Source organism: Aedes albopictus, chromosome 3 (assembly GCF_035046485.1).
Source record: "Aedes albopictus strain Foshan chromosome 3, AalbF5, whole genome shotgun sequence".
In the NCBI taxonomy this organism is placed as follows: Eukaryota; Metazoa; Arthropoda; class Insecta; order Diptera; family Culicidae; genus Aedes; species Aedes albopictus.
The window spans coordinates 235424856-235446196 of record NC_085138.1 but is presented as its reverse complement, the minus strand read 5'-3'; the positions used below and the strand labels follow the sequence as shown (position 1 = coordinate 235446196).

The 21341-nt window shown below is 42.4% G+C and overlaps 1 protein-coding gene across 1 annotated transcript in view; it reads right to left on the bottom strand.

Moving 5' to 3' along the window:
- Positions 1-21341, bottom strand: part of LOC109401562 (MOXD1 homolog 1) — a 156458-nt gene that overhangs the window by 21300 nt on the left and 113817 nt on the right. The window contains exon 2 of the mRNA XM_029868356.2: positions 12649-12801. Coding sequence (XP_029724216.2) covers positions 12649-12801 — 153 coding nt within the window. The remainder of the gene's footprint in view (positions 1-12648; positions 12802-21341) is intronic.

Below are 21341 nucleotides of genomic sequence, written 5' to 3'. Positions count from 1 at the left end.
ATCCTTGGTCATGGCCAAAGGGATTGGTGCGTTAGCACCCCCAGGGGCCTGTAGCATAATGAAAATTTTACTAATAATATTAGTCTTGTAGCTTGTAACTTCTAATTTTCTGTTGCATAAAAATCCTACAAGTACAAGTTACAAGTCCAATACTACAAGTCGGTTGGACTAATATTATTACATAGTAGAATTTACAAGTGTATGTTGCATAAACAAACTACAAGTATAAAATATTAGCTATGACTTGTACTTTTAATTACAAGTCTCAAAGGTCTTGTAAAATAATTTACAAGTTAGATTTAAAGTATTGCAGAAATCATATTTAGTTTTGAATATATCGATTTACCATTTTGATGAACTCAAAAGATATTATTTATCTAACATGTCAACCTTAATTCTAGTTTTAGACGATTAAATTTGGCAATATGTATTGGAAACTCATTAAAGAGAAAATTGCGTTGATGTACACTTTGTATCCTAAATATAATTTCTGCTGAGTCTCTCAAGTTCTCAAAAGTTTTTACAATACCCATCTTTGATTGGAGGTTCTTGATAAAGTTATATATTATGGTCACTGCATAAGCACAGGTAAAGTTGCAGATATGAAATAAATTTGAATCAATTGCTTGTATTGCGCATCATTAAGCACAAACGTCTTGAAATCCCGCTTCAACAGTGCATCAGAACTTCAGACGCACAAATCTCAAGAATCAACCTTAAAACAACATTGCATTTTATTATTCTGTTCTTGCTCACTTCCAATAAGCTTAATATAAGAAGTTCAGGTGCGTTAGTTTTGTTAACGAAGAGATTTGTGCCCTCGAAATCGCGAGTAGGTGCCAAAGTCGGCCATTGTGGGGGCTATTTTGGGATTCTAACAAGTCTGTCCTTAAGCTAATCAAGAGCTACAATATACATACACTAACTCGAATCGAGTTGCTACATATAAAAGTAGGTAAAAGCTCGATTTTTGCATCCCAGATTACTTTGGATTTTAACAAGAAGCATAATACATGTTGCTAAATCTTTATACATTGTTTTTCAGCCACTACTAATCAATCTTTGGGACATTTTACTAAAAATCTAGGTACTGCAGTGCCATACTTTGTAAAAAAAATTTCGTCGGAGCAGCCGTAAATGATCCAAACAGTACATGCTTTTTTTCATGTATCGTATAAAGAATGCAAAACTTCGGAATAAATGAAGTTATTTCCGGATGTTACGCGGAACATGCAGAAAATAAACAAACATAAACTGCCATTTCAAATTAATAGTGAACTGTCGAATGAATTTTGACAGGTAAATGAACCAAAACAACTTGTATGTTCCTGGTCACTAATATTACAAGTGATAATAATATTAGTGGAAAATTGAGCCTTTATGAAACACAAATTATTAGCACTTGTAATATTAGTACTTGTAACTTGTAGCTTGTAGCTAATATTATTAGCCCGATTATGCTACAGGGCCCAGAACGCTCCCCTGAGATGCTGCCGAAGATCGTGGAAACGATGTTCCGGTGCCACGATACAAGACCTGTCCCCCATGGCCAAACCGGTCAAAGCGAAATCGTCCCGGTGACTAACGACAAGCTCATCGCAAAAGCGAAGTCGCCTAAGTTGAACAAGGCTCCGGGTCTGGATGGTATCCCGGCAGTAGCCATCAAGACGGTTAGACATGTTCAGAATGGTTATGCAGATGTGCCTAGCCTAGACAGAGGCGAATTTCCGTAGAGGTGCAAAATTGATTGATTGATTTGTCTTTATTAAAGAGACTTTCAGCCCCGGAGGTGCAAAAGGCAAAGATTGGTTCTTCTGCCCAAACCCGGGAAGCCACATGGTGACCCGTCGGCAAGCTGTTGGAACGGATCATTCTGTGAAGGCTGATGGTCTATACGGAGAAACCGACCAGAGAAACCAGAAGAGTAGACGGTGAACGCTATTAAGGCTGTATCCAAAACGGCCGAGATAGCACTTCAAAAGAAGGGAACGGCAATCCGCTATTGCGCGGTCGTTATGCTGGACGTAAAAATTTGCGTTCAACAGCGTCAGTTGGTCCGCCTGGTCAGCTGGTCGGCTTTGCAGATGATATTACCCTCGTGGTATACGGCGAGTCAATAGAAGAAGCGGAACTGACAGCAACGCACGCAATTAGCATAGTGGAGTATTGCATGAGGTCGAGACAGTTGGCACTCGCGCACCACAAAGCGAAGATGGTGGTGGTAAACAACCGCAAGTCTGAACAATAGGCAGTGGTCACCACAGGCGGGTGCACGATCAACTCTAAGCACTCACTGAAGCAATTGGGTCATCATGATCAAAATTAAGGTGAAATAAGGAAGCCACGTGGAACATGCCTGCAAAAGGGCAAGCATGACATTGTCAAAGATAATGTCAAATAGTTCGACAATAGTCTCGAGTAAGCAAAAGCTGCTCGCGACGGTAGCGGTCCCCATACTACGGTATGGCGCCGCTGCATGGTGGAATGCGCTATTGGTGAACCGAAACGTGAAGCGACTCGGGAGTACTTACAGGCTGATGTACCTTAGGGTGGTCAGCGCATACCACACGGTCTCAAAGGACGGGGCATGATGCCCATAGCACTAGTAGTAGAGGACAAAGAGTGCTTTGACCGACGCGGCATAAGAAGCACGAAACGGATCGCCAGATCATCGTCTATGTTAAAGTGGCAAAGGGAATGGGATACTCCAGCAAGGGTAGATGGACACACAGGCTCATACTGAGCGTGTCTAAATGGATGAGCAGGCCTCATGGCGAGGTGAACTCTTACTTGACACAATTTCTGTCAGGTTCCCCCACATGCCCAGAATGCAGAGACTGCGGCGAGCCCACGGAGCATGTGCTCTTTGAATGCCCACGCTTCGTGGAGCAAAGGTCGAGTATGGAGGAGATATGCGGTAGAGATATCACTCCGGACAACATTGTTGAAAGGAAGTGTACGGTATGGACAAGTGGAACTCCGTCACTCCCACGGTTTCTCAAATTGTACTTGAACTAAAGAGAAAATGGCCGGCCGATCAACAACAAGTTGAGTTGACCACCCCTCCCCCTCCCTCCCTATCCTGGAGCTTGAATTCAACGGGTAGTCTATGGCTTCAAGGGGATAGAGGACAACCTCAGGCGGTAGCTGGTGAAATGCAAACTAATAGGGAGTACTCATGCACGGTCCCCTTTTCTCGAAGTCATCCGAATCAGTTTTTAGTGGGTTGAAACCCACATAACCCGAGTAACCACCTCTTGGGTACCTGATCAGCAGATTTTCTCATTCTATATAAAAATGGTTTGCATCCACGTTATACTCGTTGTATAGCATGTAATCTTGCATGCATATATGCATAATTTAAAACGTATTTGTCAATCTGCGCAATGCACTATGTTTATTTCACACTTGATTCCCGAGAAAAGCGCGACAATCCTCCAATGTTTCTGTCACGGTTTCCCATTATATTTCCTTGTTATCGCATTCAAAGTCATATCCAGTTGCTAATGCATCCCCGGAGAGCTATCATAAGCTCTCTGATGTAGCCACTCAGTGTGAGAACAAACTTGTAAAAAAAAAATGCAATATATGTTCAAGGTCGTCAAAACGGAACATCAACAACTGCATGGCGGGCGGAAGCATAGCCGTAGTGGCATCAAATTGTCTTTGCACCCCCTCGTGCGCGTTGTTCACGGTGAGCTCCTTTTATGTTGCTCTACCATAACTATTACGGCATGACGTTAATGTCCACTCCGACCGTTCCTGGGCAGTTGGGACATTTCCAGGAGTTTCCCGTTTTTTTTTCTTTCTTGCTGCTCCGTCGTCACCATTTCCAGCAAAGACATCGGCAACTATATTATCCTTTTGAAATGGAAAACTTTATACGGGCAGCATGTCACATTATGCATAAAATTGCTTTCTGCAATGGAGAAGTGAGTGAGCCGAGTGAGCGCAACCCGGAACGACCTCCGAATGGTTGTCATGAATGAGCATTTCGCAAGACGTTTCGTTAGGTTTTATGCGAATGGGAAAATTAGGAAAAGTTTATGTTCCAAATTAGTATGTTGTAGAAATGATAGTTTGTCAAGTGGTGTTTTCTATTTTTGGAGACAAACGTCATGCAGCAGTGCATAAGAACTGCATCACAAATATTTCTTCGCCTTATCACTGACGCTGACAGTTGACGCATTCCGGAACTTTCAACAACCTATTCCTTCAATAACGAAGCGACTCCTGATATCCTAGGAATGTTCTTTGGCAATCGAATCACTAGATACCAGGAAAGCAAATGTAGAAAAAAAACTTTTTCACCCCCAATAAAAACGTAGCACGGAATGTAATCGAATGAATAGCGTGAAGAAAAGTTTTACAATTTTGGGGAGAGCATTTATCCAGTCACCTGCTTCCTGCTGTTCTGCTGCTTTGTGGAAGTTAAGTTTGGTATGAATAGTTAGAATAGTTACATTAATGAGTAAATTCGTTCCACTTTTGTTTGCTTTCACCTTGGATGTTAGTGCCAAAGTGCATTTGAAGTAGTATGAAATTGTCAGTTTTTGACGAACTTCTTAATATGAGTGAGACTAAATTTGGCTGATTATTCTGATTCTAACATGATGTGCATTTTCGTAACGTTACAACGCGAGTAGAACCCTGTTTGAAACTGAACGGGCGTTGTAACGTCACGAAATGTAAAAGTCGATTATCCAAAAACAAATCCGAAATTTATGTTTTATTTACCTACCTAATAGAATTGATTGAAGAACAAACCAATAAATTTCAATGGTAGAAAAAAAATCAGAATGACATGACAATCCCAGCAGGTTTTTTAAGATGTAGGTAGCGCGGTAGAGGGGAACGGATTCTAGCGCGTTGTAACGCCACGCTACAAACACGCATTTAAAACACGTTTATATAATGAAAACTAAATGTTCAATAGGTCATATATATCAGAGATTTTACAAAGAATCCGAATATGAAAAAATATTTGGAGGTTTACAATCATTTTATGAGTGATAGTGGAAAATCTGACTACGAATGCATCAAAACGTTGTAACGTCGCGGTAGAATGTGTCTTAACATAAAAGTCAACGGTTCCGGCAAAACCAGGGGTATCCATTTCGTCCGGGTGTCCATTATGCCCCGATCTTCCCTATGTGTGCAGAGAACCAACGCAGCCTTGGATTTTTTTTAACGGATGGTATTGTTGCGCACCATCTACGGCGTAGTTGAGATAGAAGACGGGACTTGGAGAAGGCGAATAAACCACAAACTGCATCAGCTGCTGAGAGAACCAACCATCGTACGATGGATGGGTCACGTCATCAGGATGCCGGATAGCAACCCGATAAAAATGGTTCTCGAGAGCAATCCGACCGGTACAAGAAGACGTGGTGCGCAGCGAGCTAGGTGGGTCGATCAAGTGGAGGACGATTTGCGGACCTGGTACTGGAGACGCACAGCCATGGATCCAGTCGAATGAAGACGACTCCTACGTACAACAGAGGACACTCAGGCATTAGTTTGACCGGTTAGTCTATGGTAGAATGAGACATATGAGACGAAAAAAAAATCCGATCATTACAGATATTTACACTTAATTTATAATACCGAATCTCGGTTTACGTATGCCGAGATTTGCACAGCTGAATAGTCAGCAAAATGTTTTCATGGGATCACAGCTAATAAATGCCGAGGATCAGTATAACATGCCTCGTTGCCAAGCAACCTACCAGTTTGTTAGCTGAGTCTCGGTTAAAATGCAGAAAGTGTGTTCCACTGTAAAAAGGTGTAGACTATCAATAACCGCCAAACGGGAAGGTTCCGGGTCATTTGGCCGAATGCCATATAACCGAATGTCGCTCGGTCGAACTCCATTTTGCCGAAAGGATTATTTGACCGCACACCGTTTGGCCGAATGAAGTTTGGCCGAAAATGAATTATGAACTTAAATGATAATGCCACTGTCCCCAACATTAGAGAGACCTTTATAGAGACATTAGTATAACTCGTTAGAACAACCTATGTTTCAAAGAAGGATAAATCTCTAATAAAATAATGGCAGCTTCAGCGCTAATTATTAATCTCTGAATGGTAAAACTAGAAAGAATAGTATATGATCAACATTCCGTAACACGCGCGGTTAGCCAACACCACCAGCACCACAGTAATGCTGAGTACAAAAAGCGGTTTTTCAACGTGATTTACAAATTATAACGATCACTCGAGGGTTAAAAAAGGAAATATTTCTGATGATCATATTATCGGCTTGCATATCAAAAAGTTCTTCTAAATTCCTTTGATTTTATTTTGGACAAACGACATTTAGCCAAATTACCCATTCGGCCAGATGGCATTCGGCCATTGGCGCATCTAGGATTTTTTCCTAGGGGGTACCTGGGGGGTGCCAGTTTCAGTGGCTTCCAGGTTATTTTGCTTTTTTTTTGTAAAAAGAAATACCGACCCACCTTCAATTTCTCAGTACAATTATATACTGCGTCGCGGGACAAATTAGCCTGAACATTTAAACGCGCTATATATAAAAAAAGGTTTTTTTTTTAACCCGAACCATTGTACTGACTCAACACTCTCTTTTTAGGAAATGTCTTCGGCAAGTCATTCTCCTTTTTTTTGATTTTCGTAGATTTTTTGGACTTCCATTTATCTATGCTATTAGGTATTTCTTCACCAATTCCTTTGAAAACTCCTTCGGAAGTTCTTTTATAAATCGCTTCTATAGTTTAAATAAAAAATCTTTAGACAATTTCTTCTAGATTTTTTCAGTAATTATGTAATGAATTCCTGCAGCAGATGATTTCGGAACACCTTCGACATTTTCGATGCTACTTGCATTGAATATTTATTTGGGAATTTTATAAGCAAATCCTTTGGAAATCTTGGAAACTTCTATTATTACTTTAGGAACTTCTTCCTTTAGAAATTGATTCGGCAATTTTCTTAGAGATTTCCTTTTCTTTGAAAAAAAAAAATCTCCGGCGGTTTTTTAAAAATTCAGTCACTGTAATCACTTTTGGAATTCTTTCAAAATTTTCTTCAGAAATATCTTTGAGAATTTCTCCGAAATTTTTTGTGAATGTTTGTGGAAATTTTTATATTTTCATCAGGAATTGAAAGCTCTAAGGTAATTTTAATAGATTTTTTCCGGAAATTTCTTTGGGAATTTGTTAGGAAATTTTTCGTGAATTTCCTAGGATTTTCTTTAAGCAATTCCAGTTGACAATTTCTGAATTTCCGGTTCAGCAATTTTTGGAAGTAATTAATTTAAATACAATCAAATCATAAAGAATTGCAAATGTAATCAAAATTAAATTGCCTGAGAAATTTTGCAAAATAACTGAAAAAGAAATTGCTAAAATAATTACGAAAGAATAGCCATTGAAATATAGAAAAAAAAATCCAAAGAAATTGTTGATTGCATTCCCAAGAAACGTAACTAGGGTGCGGGCACCGGTTTTGGCCAGTTTAAGGGAAATCATTTTTATAAAAATTATAAATAACCCTATGAAAACTACCAATGTGTCAACTGAAAGGTTTCTATCTATATTTTGAAAGAAAAATGCAGAAATCAAGCTAATACTTGTTTTTGTATTAAAAGTAGCACTGGCCAAAATAGAAGCATTGCCGCAGTTTTGGCCATATTTTAAACTTTGGTTTCTATTTTGGCCAATCACGTGTATTTCTTATGGGAGTGGCCAAATTAGAAGCACCCTGGCCAAAATTGATATATGGCAGCTGGTTTTTTAAGGAAATATATTTTTTTCTTCCAGTTTTCAATCAAAATGTATGGTTTTCACAGCTGAAATCATCAAATTGTATTAGGATCTAGGGTCTTGTACCATTTGGGCAGGTGTACCTGTTTTGGGCACTTGCCGCTATAACTAAGTCAATTTCAAATCGATTGATTTGAAATCGTGTACAGAGTTAGATACTGTATGTGCCTAACTCTTTACAAGATTTCAAATCAATCGGCTTGAAATTGACTTAGTTATAGCGGCAAGTGCCCAAAATGGGTACACCTGCCCAAATGGTACAAGACCCTACTAGTAAAAAATAAATTTACGCCGATTTAGATCGCAACAGGCTCAATACCGCACTATGGCCAAAACTCCGGACTGGCCAAAACTGAAGCTTCTACCCTAGCTGAATATCAGTTTCTTACATTAAAGTTTGCTTAAGAGTGGTTTGTTCCTCTCCTATAAAGCTAAAATGTTTGTTGGGTTCCAATGAAACTACCGTAGAAATTTTCAAAAAAAAAAAACAACCATGTGGAAGGAACCCTCAAAGAAATGGCCATGCTATGGTTTAGCAAATACGGAGCCGTGTGTTCTTGAATCCCACACATTCATCTCTCATTTTGTCAATTAGCAACATTCTGTGCCTTCTAATTAATTACAAGTTTTTCCCGTACATTCCTATAAGATTTCACTAGAGATCTCTCTAGTAATACCTCCTAGGATTTCTCTGGAAATATCAACTATTTCCGAAATTCGTTTAGGGATTTCTATTGGAATTCCTTCAGCTAGAATTCCTTGAAGAAGGCAAAGAGGAGTTCCAGGTGTAATACCATGATTAATTTCTAGAGTAATCCATGAATTCCTGGATAAGTCTTTAGAGAAATGCCTGGAAGAATCTAAGGCATTTCTGGAAGTATCCTAGGGAAACTGGCTAGAAGAATGCCGGTAGGAATTCCAGAAGAAATCTCTAGAGGGATTCCTGCAGGTATCACAGTAAGAATTTCTGGAGGAGACCTAGGAGGCATTCCTGAAACATTAGAAGCAGCAGGAATCGCTTATGAAATCCTAGGAGAAGTTCCTGGATGAAAGCCAAGAGGAGCTCCTGGAGAAGTCCAACAAGAAATATTTGGAGAAATCCCATATTTTTTTAGGATTTCCAGGAGGACACACCGAAACTACTTCTGCAAGACTCCTAGGAAGATTGTCATGAATAATCCCAGCAAAGTTTTGAAGGATTCTCTGGAAAAATTCTTAGAAGAATCCGTAAAAGAATTCTGGAATAGCTTGAGAAATCCAGCTGACATTCCTGGATGAAGGCCAAGAGAAGTTCTTGTAGGAATCGCATGGGAAGTTTATGAGAGAATCCATGGACAAAATATCTTGGATAAAAAATCCTGGAGGAATCACCGGAGAGTTTCTGAAGAAATCACAGGAAAAATCTTATGAGGTATTCTTAGGAGGATTCTGGGATGTATCACTGTAGAAACCTCAGCTGGAACCCTAGAAGGAATTGCTGGAGAAAACTGTACAGGAAATTCTTGAGAAACCCCATCAGGTATGTCGGGGGGAACCCAAAGAAGAAATCCATGGAATACCTAGAGGAGTCCCTGAAAGATCCGGTAGAGGTATTCCGGAAGAATCTATTGAAAAGGCCCTGAGAATCGCAGGAGGATTTTCTGAAAGAATCTCAGGAAGAATTCCAGCCATAATGCTAGGATAAATTCGTACAGGAATTACTAGGAAGAATTTCTGAAGGAGTTGATGGCAGAACCACAGGAGGAGTTGTTTGAGGTATTCTTGGAAGAAGGCCAAAAAGAATATCTGCAGGAATTCGATGAGCATTTTCTGGAGAAATCTTTGGATAAAATCTCAGGAGGAATTCCTGGATAAGTCCTTAGAGAAATCCCTGGTGGAGCAACCAAAGAAATTTCTACAAAAATTTCAGGAAGATTGCCTGGAAAGGTCTCAGCAAAAAAGCCAGGATAAAGCTCTGGGAGAATTCGCAGCATAATTTCGGAAGTACCACAGTTAGAATTTCTGGAGGAAGAATATAGTTGGTAGAGCCGCATGAATTGCTTGAGCAGTCAAAGCTGGAATATCAGGAGAAATTCTTAGAATTCCGGGAGCTATCATAGAAGTAATTTCTAGAGAAATCCTAGTATCAGCAATGCCAGGGGCTATCTTAAGAGAAGTTCCTCTAACAAATGCCTGGAGGAATGCCTACAGTTCTCTTTGAAAGAATCGATAGAAGTATATTGGGGGAATCCCTGATTGAATCGCAGGAGGAATCTCAGAAAGGTTTCCCGAAAGCATTGCAGCAAGTAAGTATGCCAGGAGAAATCCCAGGAAGGAGTCCTAATGGGAATTGCTTGAAGAATTTCTGCTAAAATTCATGGAGGAAGATCAATATAAATTCTTGGGGAAAACCCGTGTGGAATTTCTGGAAGAACCTCTGTAGAAAGTCCTGGATATATCCTTGAAGAAATGTATGGAAGAATCAATGAAGGGATTTTATAGAAAAATATCAGAAAGATCTTCCGGAAGAATTTCCGGAAGAACTTTCCTAGTAGAATTCCAGAAAGTACCACAGAGAGAATTTTTAGAGGAGAGATATTGCTGGAAGTATCGCAGCAGGAGTTGCTTGAGGAATCCTAGCCACAATTCCCGGAGGAAGGTCAATATAAGCACCTGGAAGAATTTCATGAGAAATTTCTGGAAGAATCTCTCAATGAAATCTCTGAAACAGTTCCTCGAAGAATCACCAGTTCCTCTGAACAGACCCTAGGAAGATTGTTTGAATAATTCCACCAGAAATTCCTGAAGAAATCCCAGTAGGATTTTTTAGAGGAACCCCTAGAAGAATTCCGAGAAGAATCATAGTAAGAATTTCCAAAGAAATCCTAGCAGAATTTGCTGGATCAATCTCAGCAGAAATTTCTAGCATGTACAACCCCATCAGGACTGCCTGGAGTATCCTAGGGGAAGATTATTGAATATATATCGGGGAGAATCCATAAAGGAAGCCTAGAGAAATCATTGTATCAATAGATACAAGTATTTCTGGAGGAATTTATGGAGAAGTCTGTTGATTGTTCTTACTAATATCTAAAACGCCAAAACGTTCAATAGTTATATAAGTAATTCCGGTTGTGCTTAAGTTTTGTTCAAATGTGGCAGTAATAAATATTGGAATTATTGTGCGAAGTTTTAAATTTCAGGTGACTGTCAAGGAAAAATTTTAGGGGGTACCAAATTTGTTCTAGGGGGTGCCAGGCACCCCTGGAACCCCCCTAGCTACGCCAATGCATTCGACCAAGTGGCGTTCGGACAAATGGCCGGACACCCCACGGGAAATAGAATATTAATGCAAAATATCGCGTTTCAACTCATTCCACTCTACTTACGAGTTGACAGTTTTTATTGTTTTGCGTACGACGAACGCAATGAACTAAAGTAGCAGCTAGCCGAATTGTTCTTCATCACCGTTCAATTTTCACTGCGCCAGATTCACTTGTTGAACTACCCTCCAATTCAAACTCCACAAAAGCTCTGTAGCACTACAATGATGGACTTCACTGCTGCAACAAACAACAAGTTGTCTTTGTCTAGGGAGGATGCAAGCAAATGTGTGCGAAGATTTTTTGCATACGAAGAAGCATCGTATTTCACAGCCACAAAGAAAGATTTCTTCGTTGCACTACTGTGATGGCGTATTATGATCTGGTGGGCAAAAATATTAATTGAAATTTTTTAGTGGTTTTTAGTGAACTTCTTCTTGCAGTTTCTCTTTTTAAAAGTACATTCGCCTCTGCGACGGCTCAATGAACGGTGATTTCGACATGATTTACAAAATCTTTGCACGCTAGAAATGGTTAGCTAATGGCTCCTTCATGAACAATATAGGGTTTCGAACTACTTGGGCACCCGCGTCAATTCCCGGCACCTCACAGCAAAACAAATCAAAATATCACTTGCCGCATACTTTCCAAACGCACTTCCGTGGGTAATCATCTCCCGCAACATTTCCGCAACGGGATCCACAGTCAATTAGCTACACGTTCACTCTGAAGCCGCGCAAGTGCACAAAACAACTATTACACCATTGGCGAAACTACCTATGTATGCCAGGGGGTGCACTACAAACAAATATTCATTAGCTCATCCATTCATCATTCATCGCCCCATATTTCACAGCAATGTGTTCAAATTCTAGGGGGTGCCTGGCAACCCCGGCACCCCCGGTAGTTTCGCCTATGTATTACACGCAGGCGAGTGCACTTCGTCAGCACAAAGATGGCTGCCGAAGTGATTTTCCATTTGAGTTTGCTGGAAATTCGGCACTGGTGCCGAGAATTATTGGGGCTGGACTACGTGCAGTAAACTCATTCAAAATCATGATTTGAAATCAATTAACTGATGGTTGGTCGGTAGGGTTTGCTGTAGAGAAAACGTTTTGATTATCGTTGATCGCCTCATAAAAACCAGATTGATACACCGCTGTAAGTTTTCATACTTCAATAATCTGCGAACTACATGTGCCGTTCAAGATATATGTGTGTCGGTTTGGAAAATAATGTGTAGGAGCCAAGGTGTGGTTGAAATGAAATGAAAAACTGACATTCTTGGCATGGCAAGATCAAGCGAATGAATCCTCGGTTAACCGATACCACGAGGCGTAGACGAAGTTGAGGTTATGATAAAATTTTGACAAACGTGTCGTCACCGGCTCTAAAGTCATGATAGTGCAAATCTGTCATATGCGACATTGCTCATTTTGACACCAGTCACATACGAACGACGATCTGGCAGCCTGTCGGCATACTGCACACGTCATATTTTAGCGAAGAAAAGTGCTGAGAGTGCAGCACCAGCAGCACATTGAGTGCGCTCAACTTACCCCGATAATCACGTCATGCGGATCGCACGTCTCGAGCGGGCGTCGAAACGTGACGGTGGTGTGTGTCAGGTTTTGGTATCCACTTTCCACTTGGTAATTCTGTGTGTCATCCTGAATCGGTGCCCGTCGGCTATCCTTGCCACCGTGGCAGTCCTGTAAACGGGAAGCAGCGAAAGAAGAGAAAAAAGAAATCGTTAGACACATAGAATGTGATTACCTGTCGTCCTAACCGGACGGAGTTTTTTTTTTGAATCGTGAAACGTTGTTTTCATCCACACGGCGTTTGAACGGTGACTCGTGACCATTTAATAAATTGAGCGCTAATATGGCACAGAGATAGACATGCATATTTTAGCACCAAACGATTTTCCGACAGGATGCTGACACGTTCGGTGGGTGTGCCCCATCCATCCGCCCCAGCTATGTTTAGTCGGTGGTCCTGCTAGGAAGCTGTTTGCCTTGTTAAGGTGCGTCATTTTCCGTCATGCCAAAGCTAATAAGTGACTTGCTAAGGTTTGTTCATGGCGGTGTCAAAGCAGCATCAGTTTTCATTTTAATTATTTCCAACGGTTAGTCGTACATCGATGGGTTAGGACTGAGAGGCTAGGATGGAGGTTCTAACAAGAGCAGATTTTGAGCTAATCGCACTTTTACTCAGAAAACGCTTGACAACAATTTAGATTTCACAGATCAAATTTGATTATGAAAATATGGAAGGATCTGAGAACATAAATTTATGGAAATCCTTGAATTGGGCAAATCCAATCAAAATCCAATCCAAATCCAATCCAAATCCAATCCAAATCCAATCCAAATCCAATCCAAATCCAATCCAAATCCAATCCAAATCCAATCCAAATCCAATCCAAATCCAATCCAAATCCAATCCAAATCTAATCCAAATCCAATCCAAATCCAATCCTAATCCAATCCAAATCCAATCCAAATCCAATCCAAATCCAATCCAAATCCAATCCAAATCCAATCCAAATCCAATCCAAATCCAATCCAAATCCAATCCAAATTCAATCCAAATCCAATCCAAATCCAATCCAAATCCAATCCAAATCCAATCCAAATCCAAATCCTATCCAAATCCAATCGAAATCCAATCGAAATCCAATCCAAATCCAATCCAAATCCAATCCAAATCCAATCCAAATCCAATCCAAATCCAATCCAAATCCAATCCAAATCCAATCCAAATCCAATCCAAATCCAATCCAAATCCAATCCAAATCCAATCCAAATCCAATCCAAATCCAATCCAAATCCAATCCAAATCCATTCCAAATCCAATCCAAATCCAATCCAAATCCAATCCAAATCCAATCCAAATCCAATCCAAATCCAATCCAAATCCAATCCAAATCCAATCCAAATCCAAACCAAATCCAAACCAAATCCAATCCAAATCCAATCCAAATCCAATCCAAATCCAATCCAAATCCAATCCAAATCCAATCCAAATCCAATCCAAATCCAATCCAAATCCAATCCAAATCCAATCCAAATCCAATCCAAATCCAATCCAAATCCAATCCAAATCCAATCCAAATCCAATCCAAATCCAATCCAAATCCAATCCAAATCCAATCCAAATCCAATCCAAATCCAATCCAAATCCAATCCAAATCCAATCCAAATCCAATCCAAATCCAATCCAAATCCAATCCAAATCCAATCCAAATCCAATCCAAATCCAATCCAAATCCAATCCAAATCCAATCCAAATCCAATCCAAATCCAATCCAAATCCAATCCAAATCCAATCCAAATCCAATCCAAATCCAATCCAAATCCAATCCAAATCCAATCCAAATCCAATCCAAATCCAATCCAAATCCAATCCAAATCCAATCCAAATCCAATCCAAATCCAATCCAAATCCAATCCAAATCCAATCCAAATCCAATCCAAATCCAATCCAAATCCAATCCAAATCCAATCCAAATCCAATCCAAATCCAATCCAATCCTTTTTGTATACAAAATCATAGCCGCATTGTAATACCTGGCATCAACAGAGTTTGATTGTTTCACCCTAGAAAGACGTTTTCAACTACAGCAGAAATCGCTATCATCGCACCTTCGCCCCTAGGGGTTATGATTGGTTCGGAAGAATAAAGAAGAATCAGCATTAATTCGAGTGGAATCACACCCCGCTGACAGGGTTTGATCGAAGGCGTCGTCATCGCACCTGAACTGAAGCTGTGGTGCACCGGTCGATGCGGTAGTAGGAACGGTGATTACTTGCTAGCCAGCCACTATCCGTGGTGGACTGATTGGGGTCCTAGGGCACTTGCGTCGACGACGACGACGATGATGGTGATGCATAAGACTATGTCTCTGCTCTGCAGCTATATATTGATTTTCGAAGAACCGATGGATTCTTCCTTGATGGTTGGATGATGTTATACCCCTGGCGGAAATTTATCCAAAGGGTGAAGATTGCGCGATGAAATGGCTGTTAGGTGTACGATAGGTTTAGCTATGGGTATCGTGGGGTCCAGTAGCAGTTTGTCTAAGGTAGATGACATTGATTTGTTCTTGTATCATTTTTTTATTCTGAAAATTTTATTCAGATAACGAAAGAAAATTTGGTCTAAAAATAAATAGTACATAGCTATAGATTTGAGTTAATAAATTTTACCTGATAAAAACAACATTACCTAACAGAACTGTAATAGTTGGGATTGTCAGTCATTACGCGCTTTACCAGATATTTCAGTTGGCTGGTATGTATGGACTTGAATTTTTACTTCACTGAGCTATAGATGTGACTTAATTGGTTAATGTATGGATTCAGCAGACAAGTAGCCGTTGGTTCGCATCCCATCAGGAGAAACTGTTGTTTTTTTGCAAATTTTGTGTACATTTTGTGCACAGGCTTGGATCAAGCAAAACCATTTACCTTATATTCACCTTCAACGTCATGGGTCAGGAGGAGGAGAAGTAACCTCCGGCTCTTGAAAATGAAGGATGAAGTTATAATTGATTTTCATCTGGCGTCTGATATTCCATCCCGCGTAAGGATTAAATGTTTTACCGATATTGGTTTTATGATTAACAATTAAAGGCAGAAATAGTTGAACAGTTACAAAGTTAAATTCAGAAAAAGAGTGGCAACAGTTCAATTCATGTTTCACGTGAGAACATGATTTAAATTTCACATCCGTCTCATTCATCAACATTCATAATGACCGGTATAACTTTGTTTGTACTTCTTTGCTTTCCTTTTCTCTCGACATTGACCTTGGTAAAAACGAATTTGCGATTGTTATCATTCCAATATCACCTAAAAAATAATTATAATTTATAAATTTATCGACTTTTCGACTTTTTCCTAATATAGTACAATACTTCTTTTTTTAACTATGCATACTATGGTCCAATAACATGATTGCCATTGACCTTATCCCCATCGCTTGATAAATCTCTCAACAGAATCAATTTAATATTTCGTACTTTGGTTATTATATCGTCGGCGCCTGCCAAAACTTTCCCCCGAAAAGTTTATCCTGCGTCAATCGCAGAAATACAAATCTATTATTCTGAAATGTATTAGCTCGCTCGCTCTAATCGATGAATACAAACCATTCAATCATAGAGTGCACTCTGCTAGCCGCATCGATTAATCGAGAACCTTCAAGGTGTGCTTTGCTATCTAGGTATCTATCACGTTAGCTTTGGAAATAGATACCCACCGCAGCATCGGTTCGTCGAAGAGTTGTTTTCTGTGGTTCTGAGAAACAGAGCAGAATCCGTGTCCGGTTTTTGAACTAAAAAGCTCTGCGAGATTGGGAAAGTTTATTGCTTAGTAGTGAAACGTTTACGATTGATGGACTTTGGTGGATAAATACCTGATTATAGCCGGATGGAAGCAAGGAATGTTCACAACTTACAAGACTCCAGTATTATGCGTAGTGAAATATTATTGAAAATTTTTGAATAACCGTACTTGACCAGTAATGCCCCAAGTAACGTAAAGTAGTTCTTCCCATTCAAGAACCACTAAGTTCAGATAAAGTTTCGAACGGATGTTTCTGGCTGACTAAGAGGCTAAAGTATGCTCACGAGCTATCTGAAGCTGGTGGTGCAGAGGGCTGAAGTGAAAGACCAACATCCTGGGCGATTGGCCAAATTTATATCGTTTTCTTTTATTTCTTTGCTGATTCGGCGTCACCATAAGCCTCTGGGCTTATGTGCTACCGGATACCAGTTTAATGCTTTTTGGTTTCCCCACCTTTGTCTCTAGATCCTGGCTCTGCCGGTTCCAAATCTCTAGGAAGACTCCTTCGTCTAAACATTTCTGCATAGCAAACCTGAACATCCCAGGATCCGTTCGTTCCTGGTGACTTAGCCAGCCTAAAGGATTTTACAATTTCAGCAAGTCTCTCATCGGTGATCCTCTCTTCATCGCCAACCCCAGTCCCCCACAGTCCTATGAAAGGAGGCAAAGGACTAGGATCATGACGCAGGAAAAGCCCCTCGATGATCCCGTCCAACATCTCTGGAGGTAGAGACTGCTTTGTAGGAGCCATTACACCTCTTGTCTTGCCCATCACAATCCTGTAGGCATCACTACACAGATTCACATTTGTACTCTGACAAATACCTTTAAAGCAGGCCTTTTTGCTTGCCCTTATCTCAATCTTCAGCGCAACTTTAGCAGCGGCAAACACAACCCGCCGTTCGTTTCGCTCTTCCTCAGTTCGTGCTCGCTGTATCCGCCGTCTAGCCCGTACGCAGGCACGGCGCAGGTCCACAATCGCTTGAGTCCACCAGTAAGCCGGTGGCTATGTGGCTTTGTGGTCGTGCGGCTAAGGTCACCAAGCCTTTAGCCGCATCGTGCGAAGGAGCGCGGGTTCGATTCCCGCCGCAGCTGTCAGGAAAACTTTTCGGCTGTGCCACTGGGCGTTGCATGCTAGTCCGTTGTCTAGTGTCGTGCTTCCTTCAAAGAGCAAATAGCTCACTGGAAGCATTAAACGTGTCCGTGTCTTTTAAGCCGGTGGTTTCTCATTTCTAGGGGGGACTTTCCTAGGCATGGTCGCATCACACGCACGCGAGAGCCCCACTACCTGCTCATCTGCTTAAACTGAGTAGCTATCGCTCACGGCGGAGCACGTCGTTAAATATCTCGTCGTTGAGGTATGATGTCTTCCAGCTACGCGGGCTTGGCCTTGGTCTGGCGGCCTCTTCCTTTACCCGCTGCCTGCTGTTGTTGTAGTCAATACTGTAGCGAATAGCCGGCCCGATCAGCGACCCACTTGCCATTACCTGTGGGTGCCCGGTATGGGTCCAATGTGATGGCGATATCTGTCCCTTAGTCAGAAATTGCAGTTGCTGAGCTGCATCCCAGTGCTGCAGGTTCAGCTGCGTTACTTGCACTGTGATTTGTGAGCTATGGGTCTTCTGAAGGTCGGGCAGCTTGGACCTCCCATTGGGTGTTTGTTGTTCGTGGATTTCCCTTAGCAAATCAAACACGTGGATGGACACGTGTAGTCTTGTGCCTTATGGCCTTCGCCGCCGCTTTGCCTGCACAGCTTGCGTCAGTGATCTAATCTAGGTTCCTCACCTTCAGAGTCGCTTCCGCTGTAATAGAACTCACCTCGACACCCTCGTCAAGGACCTTTTCCGCCAGACTTTGGGAAAAGGCACCGGCCTTTTCGCTCCTTGCCGCGCTTGAGCTCGAGGATCATTTCACCCGTACGAGTACGTCAAATACTGCGCACGTCCGTTCCCAGATCCATCGCCGTCAAGACGTCCGGGTACTTAGACTGCGACTGTTCGGTCTTGATGACGAACGCGTCGTTCTTCTCGCGCTTGGCACCTACCCTCCTACGCCTCCTAGGTTTGGCGATTCTACGCTCCTTACACATCTAGTGGATTCCATTTCTTCCTCTTCCGCTATAGCCTAAGGGGGGTCCTCCCGCTGATCCGTCCTACTTTGTAGTCGCTGAGGGCCTAACAATGGTCACAACCTTCTGTTCTCTGCAGTCCGGGATGGGCCGGACCTTCCTAGCTTTCCGGGATGCCTGGCTGGGGTCAGACTTACCGGCTTTTTTGGTTAGTTATCACTTAGCTATGCGGGCACCACCTGGTAGCTCTTCAGCTGACGGCTTCCGTTTGGGCAGACATTGTAACCTTTGTCTTCGCGGGTTCTGTTGCTGCTGCAGCTCACATGGGTTTCCCATGGTTTTGCTTGGCTGCCGTAATTTACTTTCGAAGACGCACCAGGACCTGCCTGAAGTTCTTGCTGATGTTGGACTTCGAGGACGCAAAGTCAATGAAACAAGCAAGTTGCTGCTTAGCCACCTCTATCGCACAGAGCCTATCTCAATTTCAGTTGATCATCATCACGCTCCATCCACTATCTCACCCTACAAACTAGCCGGAGAGGAAATTTGGTAGTCAACTCTGGTACAACGTGCACAGCTCCCTACTACTCCTTGTCCTCTCCTTAAAGAAGACCTAGCCAACCCGCTTCTCGCGGAGGGGTTAGCCTCGCCACTACCACTAGATGTTTGATTTTTGTTGTTGTTCGTGTATGAATCCAACGAGTAGCACGGGAAAAAAGGTCCGCCAAGCCAGAGCCCTACATTCACGCAGTAAGGGACTGTTAACGCCAGTTTTAGCCAAATCTAACTGTAAATTAGGCTCATAGTTCTGTTCGAGCAGATAGCATCAATTTCCGACGGTAAATTCTTCTCGGATATAACCAACGTCCGCACATACCACAGTGCGAATATAGATTCGGATCACTACTTAGTCGCTGTATGCATGCGCTCAAAACTTTCGACAGTTATCACCACGCGTCGAAGTCGAACGCCGCGGCTCAACATCGAGCAACTTCGTAACGTAGAAGTGGCTCAAGACTACGCGCAGCAGTTAGCAGTGGCCCTACCAACGGAAGAGCAGCTTGGCGCAGCTACACTTGAAGATGGCTGGAGGGACATCCGATCCGCCATAGGTAGTACCTCGGCTACAGCACTAGGCTTCGCGACTCCGAATCACAGAAACGACTGGTACGACGGCGAATGTGAACAGTTGAAAAACGAGAAGAATGCAGCATGGGCGAGAATGCTGCAACACCGTACGAGAGCGAATGAGGCACGTTACAAACAGGCGCGGAACAGGCAGAACTCAGTCTTCCGGATGAAGAAGCGCCAGCAGGAAGAACGAGATCGCGAAGCGATGGAAGAGCTGTACCGCGCTAAGGACACACGAAAGTTCTACGAGAAGCTGAACCGCTCGCGCAGAGGCTTTGTGCCACAAGCCGACATGTGCCGAGATAATCACGGGAATATTCTCACGAGCGAGCGTGAGGTGGTCGAGAGGTGGCGGCAGCATTACGATGAGCACCTCAATGGCGACGTTGCAAGTACCGAAGGTGGCGTGGTAACAGATCTAGGAGTATGTGCACAGGACGAAAGACTTCCGGCCCCTGACCTTCAAGAGATTGAGGAGGTTGGCCGGTTGAAAAACAACAAAGCCGCTGGAGCAGATCAACTACCAAGCGAGCTTCTAAAATACGGTGGAGAAGCACTGGTGAGAGCACTACACTGGGTCATTACCAAGATTTGGGAGGAGGAAGTATTACCGGAGGAATGGATGGAAGGTATCGTGTGTCCCATCTACAAAAAGGGCGACAAGTTGGATTGCGGGAATTACCGCGCGATCACACTACTGAGCGCTGCCTACAAGATACTCTCTCAAATCTTATGCCGCCATCTATCACCGATTGCAAGAGAGTTCGTGGGGCAATATCAGGCTGGATTTATGGGTGAACGCGCTACAACGGACCAGATGTTCGCCATCCGCCAGGTGTTGCAGAAATGCCGCGAATACAACGTGCCCACACATCACTTGTTCATCGATTTCAAATCGGCGTATGATACAATCGATCGAGAACAGCTATGGCAGATTATGCACGAATACGGATTCCCGGATAAACTGATACGGTTGATCAAGGCGACGATGGATCGAGTGATGTGCGTAGTTCGAGTATCAGGGACACTCTTGAGTCCCTTCGAATCTCGCAGAGGGCTACGGCAAGGTGATGGTCTTTCGTGCTTGCTATTCAACATTGCTTTGGAGGGTGTAATAAGAAGAGCGGGGATAAACACGAGTGGGACGATTTTCACGAAATCCGTTCAGCTGCTTGGTTTCGCCGATGATATTGATATTATTGCTCGTAAATTTGAGACGATGGCGGAAACGTACATCCGACTAAAGAGTGAAGCCAGGCGAATCGGACTAGTCATTAATGTGTCGAAGACAAAGTACATGCTGGCAAAGGGCTCCAGGGAGGAATCACCGCGCCCGCCACCCCGAATTCATATCGACGGTGATGAAATCGAGGCGGTTGAAGAATTCGTGTACTTGGGCTCACTGGTGACCGCCGACAACGACACCAGCAGAGAAATTCAGAGGCGCATTGTGGCAGGAAATCGTTCTTACTTTGGACTCCGCAGAACTCTACGATCGAATAAAGTTCGCCGTAACACGAAGTTAACCATCTACAAAACGCTGATTAGACCGGTCGTCCTCTATGGGCACGAAACATGGACCCTACGTGCAGAGGACCAACGCGCCCTTGGAGTTTTCGAACGGAAGGTGTTGCGTACCATCTACGGCGGAGTGCAGATGGAAGACGGGACTTGGAGAAGGCGAATGAACCACGAGCTGCAT